At 36.5% G+C, this 15,038-nt stretch overlaps 1 protein-coding gene across 2 annotated transcripts in view; it reads right to left on the reverse strand.

The window, feature by feature from the left end:
- METAP2 (methionyl aminopeptidase 2) overlaps positions 1-15,038 on the reverse strand; it is a 32,034-nt gene that overhangs the window by 15,129 nt on the left and 1,867 nt on the right. The window contains exons 2-4 of one of the 2 annotated variants that reach the window (XM_046012425.1): positions 14,829-14,927; positions 6,135-6,200; positions 2,410-2,512 (exon numbers count right to left, since the gene is read on the reverse strand). In XM_046012425.1, the coding sequence (XP_045868381.1) occupies positions 2,410-2,512; positions 6,135-6,200; positions 14,829-14,927 (268 nt within the window). Of the gene's footprint in view, positions 1-2,409; positions 2,513-6,134; positions 6,201-14,828; positions 14,931-15,038 lie in introns of both variants that reach the window. The other variant, XM_046012424.1, reaches the window with a different exon arrangement.

Consider the following 15,038-nt stretch of genomic DNA (forward strand, 5'->3'; position numbering starts at 1 on the left):
AAATGCAATTCTGACTCGAATTCTAAGAAAGCATTTTCTGTGTGTGTGTGTAAGACTATATGACAGAATAGCTAAATATAAAAAGGAATTGTATTTGTTGTGTGGGGCAGAGAAAGACTTGCCTTATCAAATTATCAATATATATTATAAAGTTGTTGATAATCAGATCCAAATAGTACTAGCATAAGAATACACAAATAGATCAGTAGAATAATAGAAATTGGTTGATTATGAAAATATAGTTCCATTATATGAGAATACAGTATATGGCAAAGGTAGTCATTCAACTCAGTAGAATAAATTATTTAATAAACTATTCTAGCTAGCACAACTGGCTATCTATTTGAAAGAAAATAAAATTGGCTCTCCCAATCCTACCCAAAAAATTCTAGACTAACTGAAGATGTAATGAAACAGAGAGTAAGAGTTTGAAAAAAAAATCTAAGAGACTGCTACAAACCCAGGAATATAAAATATAAACATACACTGTATACAAAATTTTAAAACTTTTACAACAGCAAAAGAACAAAGCCAACAATAAAAAAATGCTCAAGATTATTAGTCTGGGAATCATAAACTAAAGTATTAATATATTCTTTGATACAGCAATTCCACTCCTGGAAAACTATTCTATAATAAAACTGCCATAACATAAGGAGATAATACACACACGTACACACACACACACACACACACACACACACACGTATATTCTTAGAAATATTTATTACAGAATGGTTTGTAGTATTGCAAAAAATAGAGACAGAATGAAGGCTGATCAATTAGATAATGGTGGAAGAAAGTATTTCACTATGGAATATTATGAAGCCATTCAAAGGAATAACTGCTATTCTGACTGAGTTGGAGGGCTTTCTAAGAGATAGTCCTGAAGGAGAAAAGGTGAGGAAAGTGCGCCTATGATTCCATTTTGGAAAACAAGACCAAAAGAGTCCCTTTACATAAATTTAGACATAGATGTACACATATATAAGTGTATTAAAATATGGAGGGCTACCTGCTAGGTGGTTACATGAGTCTGGAAAGAAGGGAAGGAAGAGGGAACAAGCAAAAATAAATAAATAAAATAAAAAGACTGTCGTTAAAAATAAATGTGATTATGTGTACTATGAAAATTTAAGTTAATTAATGTGAAGTTATATGTCTATGACATTTCAAAAATAGATACTTTAAGATAGGAATAGTGACTGAGAATTCAAATTCAAAGAAACAATGCTCATGACACAAAATTTCAGAACTTTATACTTATTCACTGAAAGTACTAGGAATGAAGGAGGGGGATTAAAATGTAACATCATGATGTTCTTTCCTAAAATTTAAAGAAAAACAATGATGTCTTTACAGGTCAATGAAACAAGGCTACAGTAGAAGCTTTCTTAACCAACTATTGCAACCACTGGATTAACTGATGTTCTTGATTCTCTCTGTAAAAATATACTAATCAATGCTCATTGTATGTTGAATATGAGGGGCTGACAGGTTCCTGTTCTGAATAATAACAGCAGGGGCTAACACTTCATGCTTACTATGTGTCTATTACTCTTCTAAGTGCTTTACATGTATTATTATTCCTCGCAACCCTATGAAGTGCTCATTTTATAGATGAAGAAATGAAAGCAAAGACATGATAAATTACTTGCCCAAGTCACAAAGCTAATAAGTGTTAGAGCTGGGATTCATTTGAATCCCAGCTTCCATGTTCTTAACCAGTCAGCGTAATGCCACTATGAGTGTCTGCTGACCATGTGAAATGTGTCCTTTCAGAACACTTTCAACAATCAGGTGATGCATCTGCAAACCAGTGTAAGTCATCTGTACTTGTTACTATAATTATGTAATTTAGTTACATAGTACATAAAAAGAATTTTTCCAATGAAACTAAATTGACTACTCAGAAAAGTCTCAATAAAGGAAAGTCATCAAAAAATACTTCTGTCAAATTAAGTGTAGCTGCAAATGGCTTGAGGAAAAAAATGTAAAGACCCAATATCAGCCCTCAGATTACTTAGCTTGTATTCCTCATGGAAGCTCAAAATGGATTACATTTATAGACAATGTATTATGGATATAGCTTATGGGAAGAAAAAAGTGGAGTACAATACAAATCCATGTTCTAATACTGAGATTGATGAAAAACAAATGTTTAAGTTAACTTTTATCAATAAAGATTTTTTAGTTTTGTGATCCCCACTTTAACATACTTTTTTGATTAACTGAACTACTACTGGTCCCAATCATTTTGGATAAGACGGCTTCTACTGTATTTTCTATAACAATTCACAAGCTTTTATTAAGGTAGTGGAGCAAAGTTCTGAGAAAAAAATCAAATCTGCTTTATTGCTAAACTACAACTTTCAAAAGTCAAACTGGAAGTTATCTTATGATTCTTACCCATCTTGTGTGGGTGGGTACTCGCATTCTTGTCCTTTGGGAAATACACCGTTAGGATACAGGTCACATATTGGAACTGAGGGAGGGTCTGTTTGAACTTTTGCTGTGAGATACAAATAAAACATTAACTTCTGTAGTTAAAAATAAAATTAAGCAGTTATCATTACATTTTTTCTTAGTTCCTAATGGCTGCAGTATGTCCTAATTTTAAGGAACCTTCTTGCTATCATAGCCTTATAGTTAAAAACAGAAGATATTTCACCATACTGGCCACCTCCTCTCCAATTTACTGTTGCTTGGGAATAGAAATATTCAACTCCTTAGAATTCCATTATGTATTTAAACAGTATATGTCTTGGCAGAAAATACGTTTCTAGTATTTTTGTCTTCATTTACTATACCAGAAATAGAATAGCATATAGAGGCTGGTTTTCACAAATAAAAATCAAAGAGGAAACAAGAAAGTATGAAAGAAACCCTACAACAATGAGGTAAAAATATAACACTATTGCGTACTAATAAGTGAAGAACTTATTTCAAGGGTATATTAGGTATAAAAGTTAAGAGTATACATACCCAGTGCTAAAAGAATTTAGGTAGCCATATACAAATTTCCAGATACTTATAAAAAGTTATAGTCCTTAGCATACATTTTAAGGACATTATTTCCCAAACTGTATTCTAAAAGATACCAGTGTTCCAAGATGATTTTTAAAAATATCTGGAGATTTGTCTTTTAAAAAATTTTTTAAATACACTGAACCAGTTATAGAATTCCTACTATATAAAGAACTGCCTTTTAGTAATGAATGCTGTTCCCAAAAAATGCCAGGAAGTCTATTAATTTATGCAGTGATACTGGACACTTGATGCATTTCTGTAGCACTTCAACTACTGAGGTGAAATATGTGGTATCCTTTTGATTTTAACTGGCCTTATGGATTTTGTGTATCTTAAAGTTTAACACCATTTTGCTCTCTTTGTTCTGCAATGGGGGAAAAAGAACTATATAAATAAAAGTATTACCATTTATTGAGCCACATCATTTACCCATGGAACCATGTTTTGGTTCCTTCTTTTAATTCAAACACTCAGTACCTCATGAGAACAAAATGTTTTTGACTTTACATAACGTTTAAAAGCGTTCTATGGGCGCATAAACTTGGGAAACACTTTAAGGTTCCTCCTAAGAGGAAACATTGGAATTTAAAATAAAAAAGATCTTAGAGATCACCTAATTTTGCTTTACACTTAAATCCAGGAATCCCATAATACTCCTGACATATGGCAGTGTGCTCCCAACAATGCAGTCTATCTCTGAAGTGAAAATCCATTCATTTTGAAAGAACTCTATTAGAAAGCTCTTCCTACACTTCTCTCTCCCTGTTACTTTCATCTGTTAGTTCTAGCTTTATTCTTCACAGTTGAAAAAATTTTATTTTTAATTTCTACTGATTCCTTCCTCTGTATGATGAGAAACCACTTTAAGGGATATGGTTCTTAACACTTTCACCTCTATTTGCCAACCCTGAAACTGTCAATGTCCTTTTAAGTTGGTATTAGAATTGACTTAAATTAATGGCCCAAATAAGGTATAATTAATATAAGGCTATACTACTGATTCTAAAAATCCTACACCTATTAAACAGTTACGACTCCCTGCTTTTTGGCTCACATTATACTAGCACTCAAAATCCTTAGACCTTATCACCCTGTACTAACTTTATATATGTCTATTAAATTTCAGGTTGTTAATACCTGCCTATTTCTCAGTTTTCCTGATCTTTTGAAATCTTGAGTTTTATCAACAAAGTACCATTGCATTGCCCTCAGCTTTATCTCAGCTACAATTCTGATAAAGATGCCTCTCATATGTCCATAAATTATTAACAAAGAATAAAAAACTCAAAAAAGATTAGAGAAAAAAATTTGTAATCAAAATATGAGAGCTGAAGTCTAGCCTCAACCACTTATTAACTGTGACTTGGACAAATGGCTAGATGTGCCAAGCCTCAGTTTCCTCATCTACAAAATAAGAACCAGATGAAATGCTGGATAACCTTTGAAAACTATAACATACTATGTCCAAGGTATTATCTAAAACTATGCATAACAATATGTAGTGCAGTTATCATTAACTATCACTTATAATTCTCTCACTTTAGAGATGAGGAAAATGAGGGCAGTGAACAGTCCATAATTACATTATTTGGCTTATTCCACAAGTGATTTATGACAGCTTACAAGAATATATAAAATACACAAATAAGAGACAGTAAATTAGAGAACAAAAATCAAAACATGGAAAGAACACAGAATAGTACCTGAAATACTACCAATACAAAACCACAGATTTGATTCTAAGCCCTCTAGGAGCCAATACTTAATTAAAAAAAAAAAAAAAAAAAAGGCTTGGTTATTTGCATGGATCATGTTTATGAGATAAAGCACAGTAAGTACTCAGGAAAAGCACAATTATTCTTGATACCAAGACCAGACAAAAGACTGTCTCTTGAGAGTACTCATAAATAAAATGAAAAGTAAATTCAACATCCTCAGAGGAAGCACAATAAAAAATGATGGCTTCATACTAAAACATCTGTCAGTGGAAGAATTTTACCAAGAGCAAATACAAAATAGCCCCTTATTTACCTTCATTAGGGAGTAATATAAGAGTATTGGGAGAAATAGTTCTCTCTCAAGCCATTCTCAGGTAATACCATGTCTCACGAGCACACTTTTAACAATTTTTGAATGGAAGGAATATGATATTACAATCCCTGGAAGATTCCTAAAACACGGGTAACACGTGCTCATCAAGTACAGACTATGCTAGGGACAGGACTGACATCCTATGACTAAAAGGATCTGAAAATAGATGCCTGAATAAAAAGAAGGCTATCCCATCCTCATCTGGTGACACATCTGGAAAATTCCTGGTAGAGCCAAAAGCTTTCTTAAAAAACATTTAAGTATTTCTCTTAACATAGATATAAAAATGAGTCAAGTCTCCAATATTCTGATTCATAAAATTTTAGCCTGAAAGATTTAAAGGAAGGTATAACCAGATACTCAGTGGTCCCTATACCCCAAAAGGCACCCAAGATTAGAACTTGTTCTGATTCTCAACCCAACCTTTATTCCCCAAGACTACACAATCTCCCCTTGGTCTCTCTAAAAGAATATCAAGTCCCTGAAGAGGTTTGGTTTGTCATTTATAGAAATAAAACACAAGCAGGATCATATTTTAAGTGAATACAAAACAGTACAATGTTATTAATAAAATTCAACGATATGCACAAATTTTAAATAATGGTACTCTTCATTAAATATTTATCAAGAATCTCATAATTTCAAAGCTGGCAGGTGAACTGCAAACTATGTTTATCCTATTATGCACAGTAGTATGACTTTATTCATCCCTGACAGAATTGTTACTTGTATTATTCAAGTTTTAAATTATAAATTCATTCCTAAATTGCAGTAAAATGCAATCAACTTATTATTAACATCCCTTAGCTCAATAAGGGAATAAGATAAAGAAAATGCCAACAGATTGTTAAATGAAAAAACAGTTCTGAGGTTCACTAAATTCTACCTCTAAAATAAGCCTAGATTTATTTCCTTGACACACAATGGGATCTTATGCAACTTCAAACCTATTCAAACCTGCTGGTTAATAGACACTTTTTATTTGTCAGGTAAGATCAACTTAAGACACTAACGTCCTCTCTTCTTCTTCTTCTTTTTCTTCTTCTTTCCAGCTGCTCCATCTCCATCCCCATCTCCATCTAGGAAAAAAGCATTTCAGTACATATTTATTTAAACCTCATAAGCAGAGGAACAAAGCAAGCACAAGCAGACAAGTACGCACACACAAAGTATCTTAAACAAGATATAATAAAACTGACCCAATATTCTTAGAGAAGACTTTTCAATACTGCTAATGTATAAGAATTTGACTTGTGGGGGCGCCTGGGTGGCTCAGTGGTTTAAGCCTCTGCCTTCGGCTCAGGTTATGATCTCAGGGTCCTGGGATCGAGCCCCACATCGGGGTCTCTGCTCAGTGGGGAGCCTGTTTCTCCCTCTCTCTCTGCCTGCCTCTCTGCCTACTTGTCATCTCTCTCTCTCTGTCAAATAAATAAATAAAATATTTAAAAAAAAAAAAAAAGAATTTGACTTGTGTAACCAAAAGCACTAAGGAAACTTTACTTGACTTACTCTAATTAAAGAACTTTGAATAAGATACTCTTAAGAATAAAAAGTGCATTAACAGTCTTTTTCAAAAGCTAGGAAGAAGACCTAGTGTTAGTTTAATACCAATAATAATGACTGTGTGACTTTACCTAAAATAATACTAGTTTGCTTACATACACTTTGTGGTTCAACACTTGTATTTCATGACCTCCTGTGATTCTCAGATCAATTTTATGAGGTAAAACAAGGAATGTTTAAGGGACACGTCCAAGACAATCCCAATTAGTAAATGGCAGAACCAGAGCAAGAATATGTCACCTGATACTAATCCAGGGAGGAGTATTTGGGGTGTCATATTTTAAAATACCTTTTCCTGCATAGTTACTATTAGAGAAAAAGAGTTCTCCATCTGGATCAAATTATATGAAAAAATCAGAGGGCATATATACTTTTCCTAGGCTCATAGTTCTCAGATTCTCAAAAAGAACCTGATGCCCCAAAATGGGGATTATTAAGAACTATTTCAAAAAATTGCTTGCAAGGGGCACCTGGGTGACTCAATCGGTTAAGTGTCCAACTCTTGATCTCAGGATCATGAATTCAAGCCAAAGTTGAAAAAAGAGCATCCAAAACAGCCAGTATCTGCCTGTCAGGGTTTTTTTTAAGGATTCACCCCCAGAGGGTGAAGGACAAGCAGACTCCTCACTGAGCATGGAGCCAGACATGGGGATCCATTCCAGGACCCTGAGACCATGACCTGAACCGAAGTCAGATGCTTAACTGACTGAGCCACCCAGGTGCCCCTATCAGTTGTTTTTTTTTTTAAGATTTTTTTATTTATTTGACTGAGATCACAAGTAGTCAGAGAGGCAGGCAGAAAGAGAGGGAAGCAGGCTCCCTGCTGAGCAGAGAGCCGGATGAGGGGCTCGATCCCAGGACCCTGGGACCATGACCTGAGCCAAAGGCAGAGACTTTAACCCACTGAGCCACCCAGGCACCCCCACCCCCCGGCAGTTTTTATAACTATCTTTTATGAAGTCCATACCATACTCCTAAACTTGGAGAAAAGATCAAGAATGGTATTATGGCCATGATTAATAGTGACTTAAAACATTTTAAATAAAGGTATCAAAACACTGAAGTGTCTGAATTTTTAAAAACACTGCTCAATAAATTTCATCATGAAGCACACCAACCTATCCACAAATCATACTGCTATGAAATAAGGATGAATAGGAAGCTGTGGCAGACAATTAGAAGTTGACAGTTTTTAATAGTATATTCACCATATAGCCTTTTAAATGTTTCATATCGTGCCAGTAACTCATGGCTAGCATCAGCAATTTTAAATCATGAAATCCATACCTATAAAACAATGTCAAATGACTGCTTACATTTTCTGCTCAAAGAGCTCCTCCCTTTTTACTCCCAGATAAACAGGAGCCATAAAAGAAATCTTCTCACCACTATATTCTATTATAATTATCACACAAAACTGCAACCTTTTTTCTTTTTGAAAAATGATCAGGGGCTTATTATGACCCCTACTTGTCTGTGAGCTCCTTAAAAGATTACATACCATTTCCTAAATTAAGATGCAGAGCTAACTAAGCATGTGATAAATACTCTACTCAACAAATGTTCTTTTAGTTTATTTTATCCTGGTTTTTTTCACCTAAATGATAAATAGGAAACAGCAATTTAGCAAAGCGGAGGTAACATGAGATAGGGCTTTAATGGACTGATAGGAAACTGCCAATATTTGACAATTTCTTACTTATGAAATTGCAATTTCTTTTATTATTATTATTATTATTATTTTGAGAGAGAGGGAGAGAATCCCAAGCAGGTTCCACATTCAGCACAGAGCCCAATGCAGAGCTCCATCTTCCGACCCTAAGATTTTGACCTGAGCCAAAATCAACAGCTAGTAACTCAACCCACTGTGCTACCCAGGCACCCTTTTTTTTTTTTTTAAGATCTTTTTTTTTTTATTTTTAAGTAATCTCTACATCCAATGTGGAGTTGAACTCACAATCCTGATATAAGAGTTGCATGCTCTATCAACTGAGCCAGCCAGATAACCCACAGTTGCAATTTATGGTCAGTCTTATGGAACTGGGTACAGGAAACATAGGAACACAGCAGAAACACAAATATGGCTGACTTACTCATTATTGGTTTCTAGATTCAAAAGCCCAAAACACAACTTTCAATTTCCTCATGCGTCATATAACCTAATTCACATATTCTACACTACAATTTTAAAATAACCTTCATTCATTTGGGGCACCTGGGTAGCTTAGTGGGTTAAGCCTCTGCCTTTGGCTCAGGTCGTGACCTCAGGGTCCTGGGATCAAGCCCCACATCGGGCTCTCTGTTCAGCAGGAAGACTGCTTTCCCCCCCTCTCTGCCTACTTGTGATCTCTGTCTGTCAAATAAATAAATAAAATCTTAAAAATAAATAAATAAAATAAAATAAAATAACCTTCATTCAATAAATGTTTACTGAATTCTTAAGTGCCAGGTAATAAGGACAGAAAAGCAATCGAGATAGTCTTTATTCTGGAAGAATATTCAATGCCTAGAATACTGCTACATACACTAGACTCAACCTAAAACAAATGCTTCAGGATATATAACCAGTTTTAGGGGTCCCTGGGTGACTCAGCTAGTTAAGTATTTGCCTTTGGTTCAGGTTATGAACTCAGGGCCCTGGGACTGAGCCCCACATCAGGCTCCCTGCTCAGCAGGGAGTCTCCTTTTCCTCTCCCTCTGCCCCCCCATCCCACCCTTGTGCACATGAGTGCAAGCGCCCTCTCTCAAATAAGTAAATAAAATCAGGGGGCACCTGAGTGGCTCAGTGGGTTAAGCCTCTGCCTTCAGCTCAGGTCATGATCTCAGGGTCCTGGGATCGAGCCCCGCATCAGGCTCTCTGCTCAGCAGGGAGCCTGCTTCCTCCTCTCTCTCTGCCTACTTGTGATCTCTATCAAATAAATAAATAAAATCTTAAAAAAAAAAAAACTTAAAAAAAAAGTATAACTAGTTTTTTTCTTTCTTTCTTTTTTTTTTTTTTAAAGATTTTGTTTATTTGACAGAGAGACAGAGAGAGAACACAAGCAGGGGGAGCGGCAGGCAGAGGGCGAAACGGACTCCTCACTGAGTAGGGAGCCCGATGCAGGGCTCAATCCCAGGACTCTGAGTTCATAATCTGAACCAAAGGCAGACACTTAGCGACCCAGGTGCCCCTAATCAATTTAAATGCTTACTAAATCCTGCCAGCTGTGTGACTATGGGCAAAATTATTTAGCCTCTCTCTACATAGTCTTTTCATCTTTAAAATGAGGTAAGATGAAGCTCTTCCTTCAATACTCAGTCATCCTTCTGAGGCTAGTTACTTTATCCAGTGTTCAAGGTCTGCATTCAGTATAGGATAACAGCCACTCTTTATTGAACTCTTGTGCCAAGATAGTAGTAAAGCCTGGATCCAAATACGAACTATATATGCTTAACCTCCCATGCATTATACCATGCCACAATTCATGTTTTTATAAGTCTTTCTTTCACAGCATCCCAGGATATTCTTAACAGGCAGAAGCTGTTCATATTTATTTCTGTATTAGCCCTATACCCAATTTAGTTAATATCTGTTGAATAAAAATTGGAAATCTATAAGCAAGAAAAAAAGAATCTCAATTCTTACCTTGCACTATGTACAAAAATTAACTCTAAATGGACATATAAAATTGCTTGAAGAGAATACAAGAAAAATATCTTCATAACCCTACAGAGAGCAATTATTTAACTTTTTGGATAACACACAAAAAACATGGCCCATGAAGAAATAAAATGAATGCAACTTCATCAAAATTAAAATATTTTCTGCTGCAAACAATACCAGCATGAAAGAAAATATTGATAAAACATATCAGATAAAGAACTTTTATCAAGAATAAAGAAACACTACAATTCAATATGACAACAAATAACTGAAAAATGGACAAAAGATATGAACAAATATTTCACTAAAGAAATACGGAAGGCAAAAACATGAGAAGAGGTTCAACATCATCAGTCATTAGGGAAATGCAAATTAAAACCACAATGACATACCACCACACACCTGTTAGAAAAGATAATTTAAAAATTAACAATACTGGGGTGCCTGGGTGGCTCAGTGAGTTAAAGCCTCTGCCTTCAGCTCAAGTCATGATCTCAGGGTCCTGGGATCAAGCCCTTCGGGCTCTCTGCTCAGCGGGGAGCCTGCTCCCCCTGCACCCCCCGCCCTGCCAGCCTCTCTGCCTACTTGTGATCTCTGTCAAATAAATAAATAAAATCTTAAAAAAAAAAATTAACAATACCAAGTGCTTAAGAGATATAAAGGACTGGGAATTCTCAACCAGTGTGGACAGGAAAGCAAAATGATAAAGCTACTTTGAACAACAGTTTGATAGTTTCTAGTAAGATTAAACATAGACTTCCAAATGACCAGCAATCCTACTCCTAGGTACCCACCCAGGAGAAATGAAAACCTATGTCCACACAAAGACTTGTATGCAAATGTTGTCTTTATTCATAACACAAAAACCAGAGACAACCTGAATATCCATCAACTAGTAAGTGAATAAACAAATCTAGAATACTACTTGCAATAAAATGTAATGAATTATTACTGATGCATATGCAACTGGATGACTCTCAAAAGTATCACGCAAAGGCAAACAAGCCAAAAAAAAGCCGCACGCTATAATAATTCCATTTATAGGACATTGTAGAAAAAACTACATAACAGAAAATGTAGCAATAGTTGTGAGGGACCGGGGGTGGAGCAAGAGAATGGACTACAGAAGGGTGAAAGGGAACTTTTTTGTGGAGATGGAAATGTTAAATGAAAATGGGTCTGTATCTTGGTTGTGGTTACACAAATGCATGTTTGTAAAAACTTATCAAACTATAGACTTATAAAGGGTGATATACAGAATATACAGTATCATGAGTAAACCTATATAAACGATGGACTTGGCGTAATGATGATGTGTCAATGTAGGTTCATCCATTGTCACAAATGCACCACTCCAGTGGGGGATGTTGAAAATGGGAGAGGCTTTGCATGTGTGGTGGTAGGGAGTATATGGGAAATCTCTGCACCTTTTGCTTAATATTGCTGAGAACCTAAGCAAAACTGTTCTAAAACATAAAGTTTATTTTTTGAAAATAGTGGATATGGTCTTGGGCAATATATGTACCTTAATAAATCTGACTTAAAACTTCACTGAATTACTTCTAGCACATTGCCAAATGCCCACAGGATTAACTTTTCATACCAATACTCCAGTTTCAAATTAAACACATCTAAAATTAACTCAATACTTTCTTTTTAGCCTACACCCCCCACCCCCACTCTCTTAACCCACTCTCCCTACTTCACAATTTCAGTGAACGGCACCAATATTCTGTCACCAATTCAAACCTCTATAGAGTCCCTGCCCCTCTTCCTTCTCCCCTGATTTAAAGTCTTTTTTTTTTTTTTAAGATTTTTTTATTTGACAGACAGAGATCACAAGTAGGCAGAGAGGCAAGCAGAAAGGGGAGGGGGGGAAGCAGGCTCCCTGCTGGGCAGAGAGCCCAACAAAGACTTGATCCCAGGACCCTGGGATCACGACCTGAGCCGAAGGCAGCGGCTTTAACCCACTGAGTCACCCGGTGCCCCTGATTCAAAGTCTTTTAAAAGTCCTCTGAATTCTGCTTCCACAACCACTATGCCACTGAACTCTTCCCTTCCATTTTCATTTATGCCCGCCCATTTAAAGATATTTATTTACTTCAGAGAGAGAGAGAGAGCGAGCGAGAGCGCGAGTGCAGGCATGCACAAGAGTTGGGGGAGGGAGAGGCAAAGCCTGAAATGGGGCTCAATCTCAGGATGCTGAGATCATGATCTGAGCTGAAATCAAGAGCTGGAAGCTTAACCGAGTCACCCAGCTGCCTTCCCACCAATATAATCATTACCACATGCCTGGGCTGTTAAATGCCCTCCAAAATGATCTCCAAGCCTTTCCTGGATGTTTCCTTTTTTCTAACAACACTGCATATATATGAGGACTAAACTATTTTTTACAACATTCTTCTTTCTCTTTTTTAAACATTATTTTTTAAGTAAACTTTATGCCCAATGTAGGGCATGAACTCCTGACCCTGAGACCAAGAGTCACATGCTCTACCAACTGAGCCAGCCAGGCACCCCTATAACTTTCTTTTAAAAATGCTCCAAGGCTCCCTCAACAAATCATCTCATATGGCCAGTATGCACTATTCAATACACTTTGAATCCATTCTCAGCATTGTCCTGCCCCAAAGTGATCTCTTCTGTTTGGCATTATACAAGTCCCATTCCTTCCAAAGAGCCTTCCTTCAGCATTCAGCCTGCAATTCCACCTAGCCCCTCTTTGTTTTGTTTTAAAACAAAGATTCTGAAATACTAACTTTCCATCTTAAAGAACTCTCGCAACAGATTAGTAGTACTGATTGATACTGATATTTGAAGCGAATTAGTACTGGAGAAAACCAGTAATTCTAAAATCATCTTCAAAACGACGTTAAAATGACGATTTCCAATCTGACAAAAGTTTCTCCTTCAATGTCAAGAGACTGTAGAAAAGCAATGGAACAAGGACGCTCTTCAAGATTAACACTGTGATACTCTACACAGTAGGTCTACAGCAATCTATTTTATAACCTTGAAATTACAAGCCCCTTTCTTGCTAAGAGCTCAAAATATGTTCATAAATTGAAACACAAACCAAGGTAAAATGGACAAGGGGTCTGCTTAAGGAAAAGCTAACTATTCTCTTGAACCTTGACACCTTTTCCACCAAATTTTGACTCTAAGCTCCTTGAATGCAGAGAGCTTATGTTTCTGAAGGAGAAATAACTACTCTGCATTATCCTAACATGACAAAGTACAGCAGGTATTTTCGGCTAAGGTTTGGAAGACGCAAGCCCAAGATGACAATGCTTAAGGAAGAGCAGTAGGTCACAACAGTAGATAATTGAGAATGGGAAAGCTCCATCTCCCCTTCTACCTAAAGAGGCTGTAGAATAATTAACAAATATTACCTCCACTGTCTTACTGATAGTATCAATTTCTAGAATTTCAAGAATTACTATCTTTAAGAAATCTTAGAGGACCAACATACTATAAGTGGCTAGGGGTCAGGGAATTTATAATACAGTTCAGAAGGACTCCAATATACTCCTTGAGAATAAAGTGAGGGGGCTTTCATACAGAGTGAAAGGAACAGACTTGAAATCATGTTCTAGGTTCAAAACCTTGACTCACTCTACACATAGCAGTTGTGTCACACTGGGCAAATGACATAATAACTATCACTTGCTGAGAAGAGTACCTACTTTGCTAGGTTTTGAAAAGGAAAATGAGAACACAGGTGAAAGTATCCGAGGACAGCGCCCTGTACATATTAGTTGTTCAATAAATGTTAAACAGTCCTTCAATTTCCTCTTCTTTTATTTATTTATTTACTTATTTTATTTTTTAAAAGATTTTATTTATTTATTTGACAGACAGAGGTCACAAGTAGGCAGAGAGGCAGGCAGAGAGAGGGGGGAAGCAGGCTCCCTGCTGAGCAGAGAGCCCGATGTGGGGCTCAATCCCAGGACCTTGAGATCATGACCTGAGCCGAAGGCAGAGGCTTTAACCCACTGAGCCACCCAGGCGCCCCACCTCTTCTTTTTTTTAAAGATTTTGTTTCTTTCTTTATTTGAGAGAGTGAAAGTGAGAGAGCACAAGTAGGGGGAGTGGCACAGGGAGCAGGAGAAGTAGGCTCCCCGCTGAGCAGGGAGTAGATGGACGTGGGGCTAGATCACAGGACCCTAGGATCACGATCCTCGCCAAAGGCAGACACTTAACTGACTGAGCCACCCGTGTCCCCCAGCAGTCCTTCAATATAATCTTAATGCCCCCTACTTGGCATTTTGCCAAGTACATTTTTAAAAAGTTGAGATCTGTGTAATTGGAGAACTCATTCAACTTACCCAACTTTTTAAGAATTATTAATACCTTTCCCTTTTTATCTGTGACATTGAGGCTTTAATGTTAATTAATTAAAACATCAGAGAACCATAAACCATATGGACAAATATATTTTGCTTAAAGAATGTCGTATCTTCTTGCTTTTCCAACCACAAATATCAAATTTACCATTTACCTTCATCGTCATCATCTTTCTCTTCCAATGCTTGTCTTTCCAGTTGTCTTGCTACCTCATCGACTGAGGCTCCTGATTCTTTATCAGGTTCCTGTTGCCCTGCTGATCAAATATAACATAAATCAAATCTAAAAAAGATAGTTTCCAATCAGAATATGTTCTAAGGATCCTGGAGAACACACAAGTCCTTTCCTGCCTGGTAAGTATTTG

Source organism: Meles meles, chromosome 7 (assembly GCF_922984935.1).
Source record: "Meles meles chromosome 7, mMelMel3.1 paternal haplotype, whole genome shotgun sequence".
Classification (NCBI taxonomy): domain Eukaryota; kingdom Metazoa; phylum Chordata; class Mammalia; order Carnivora; family Mustelidae; genus Meles; species Meles meles.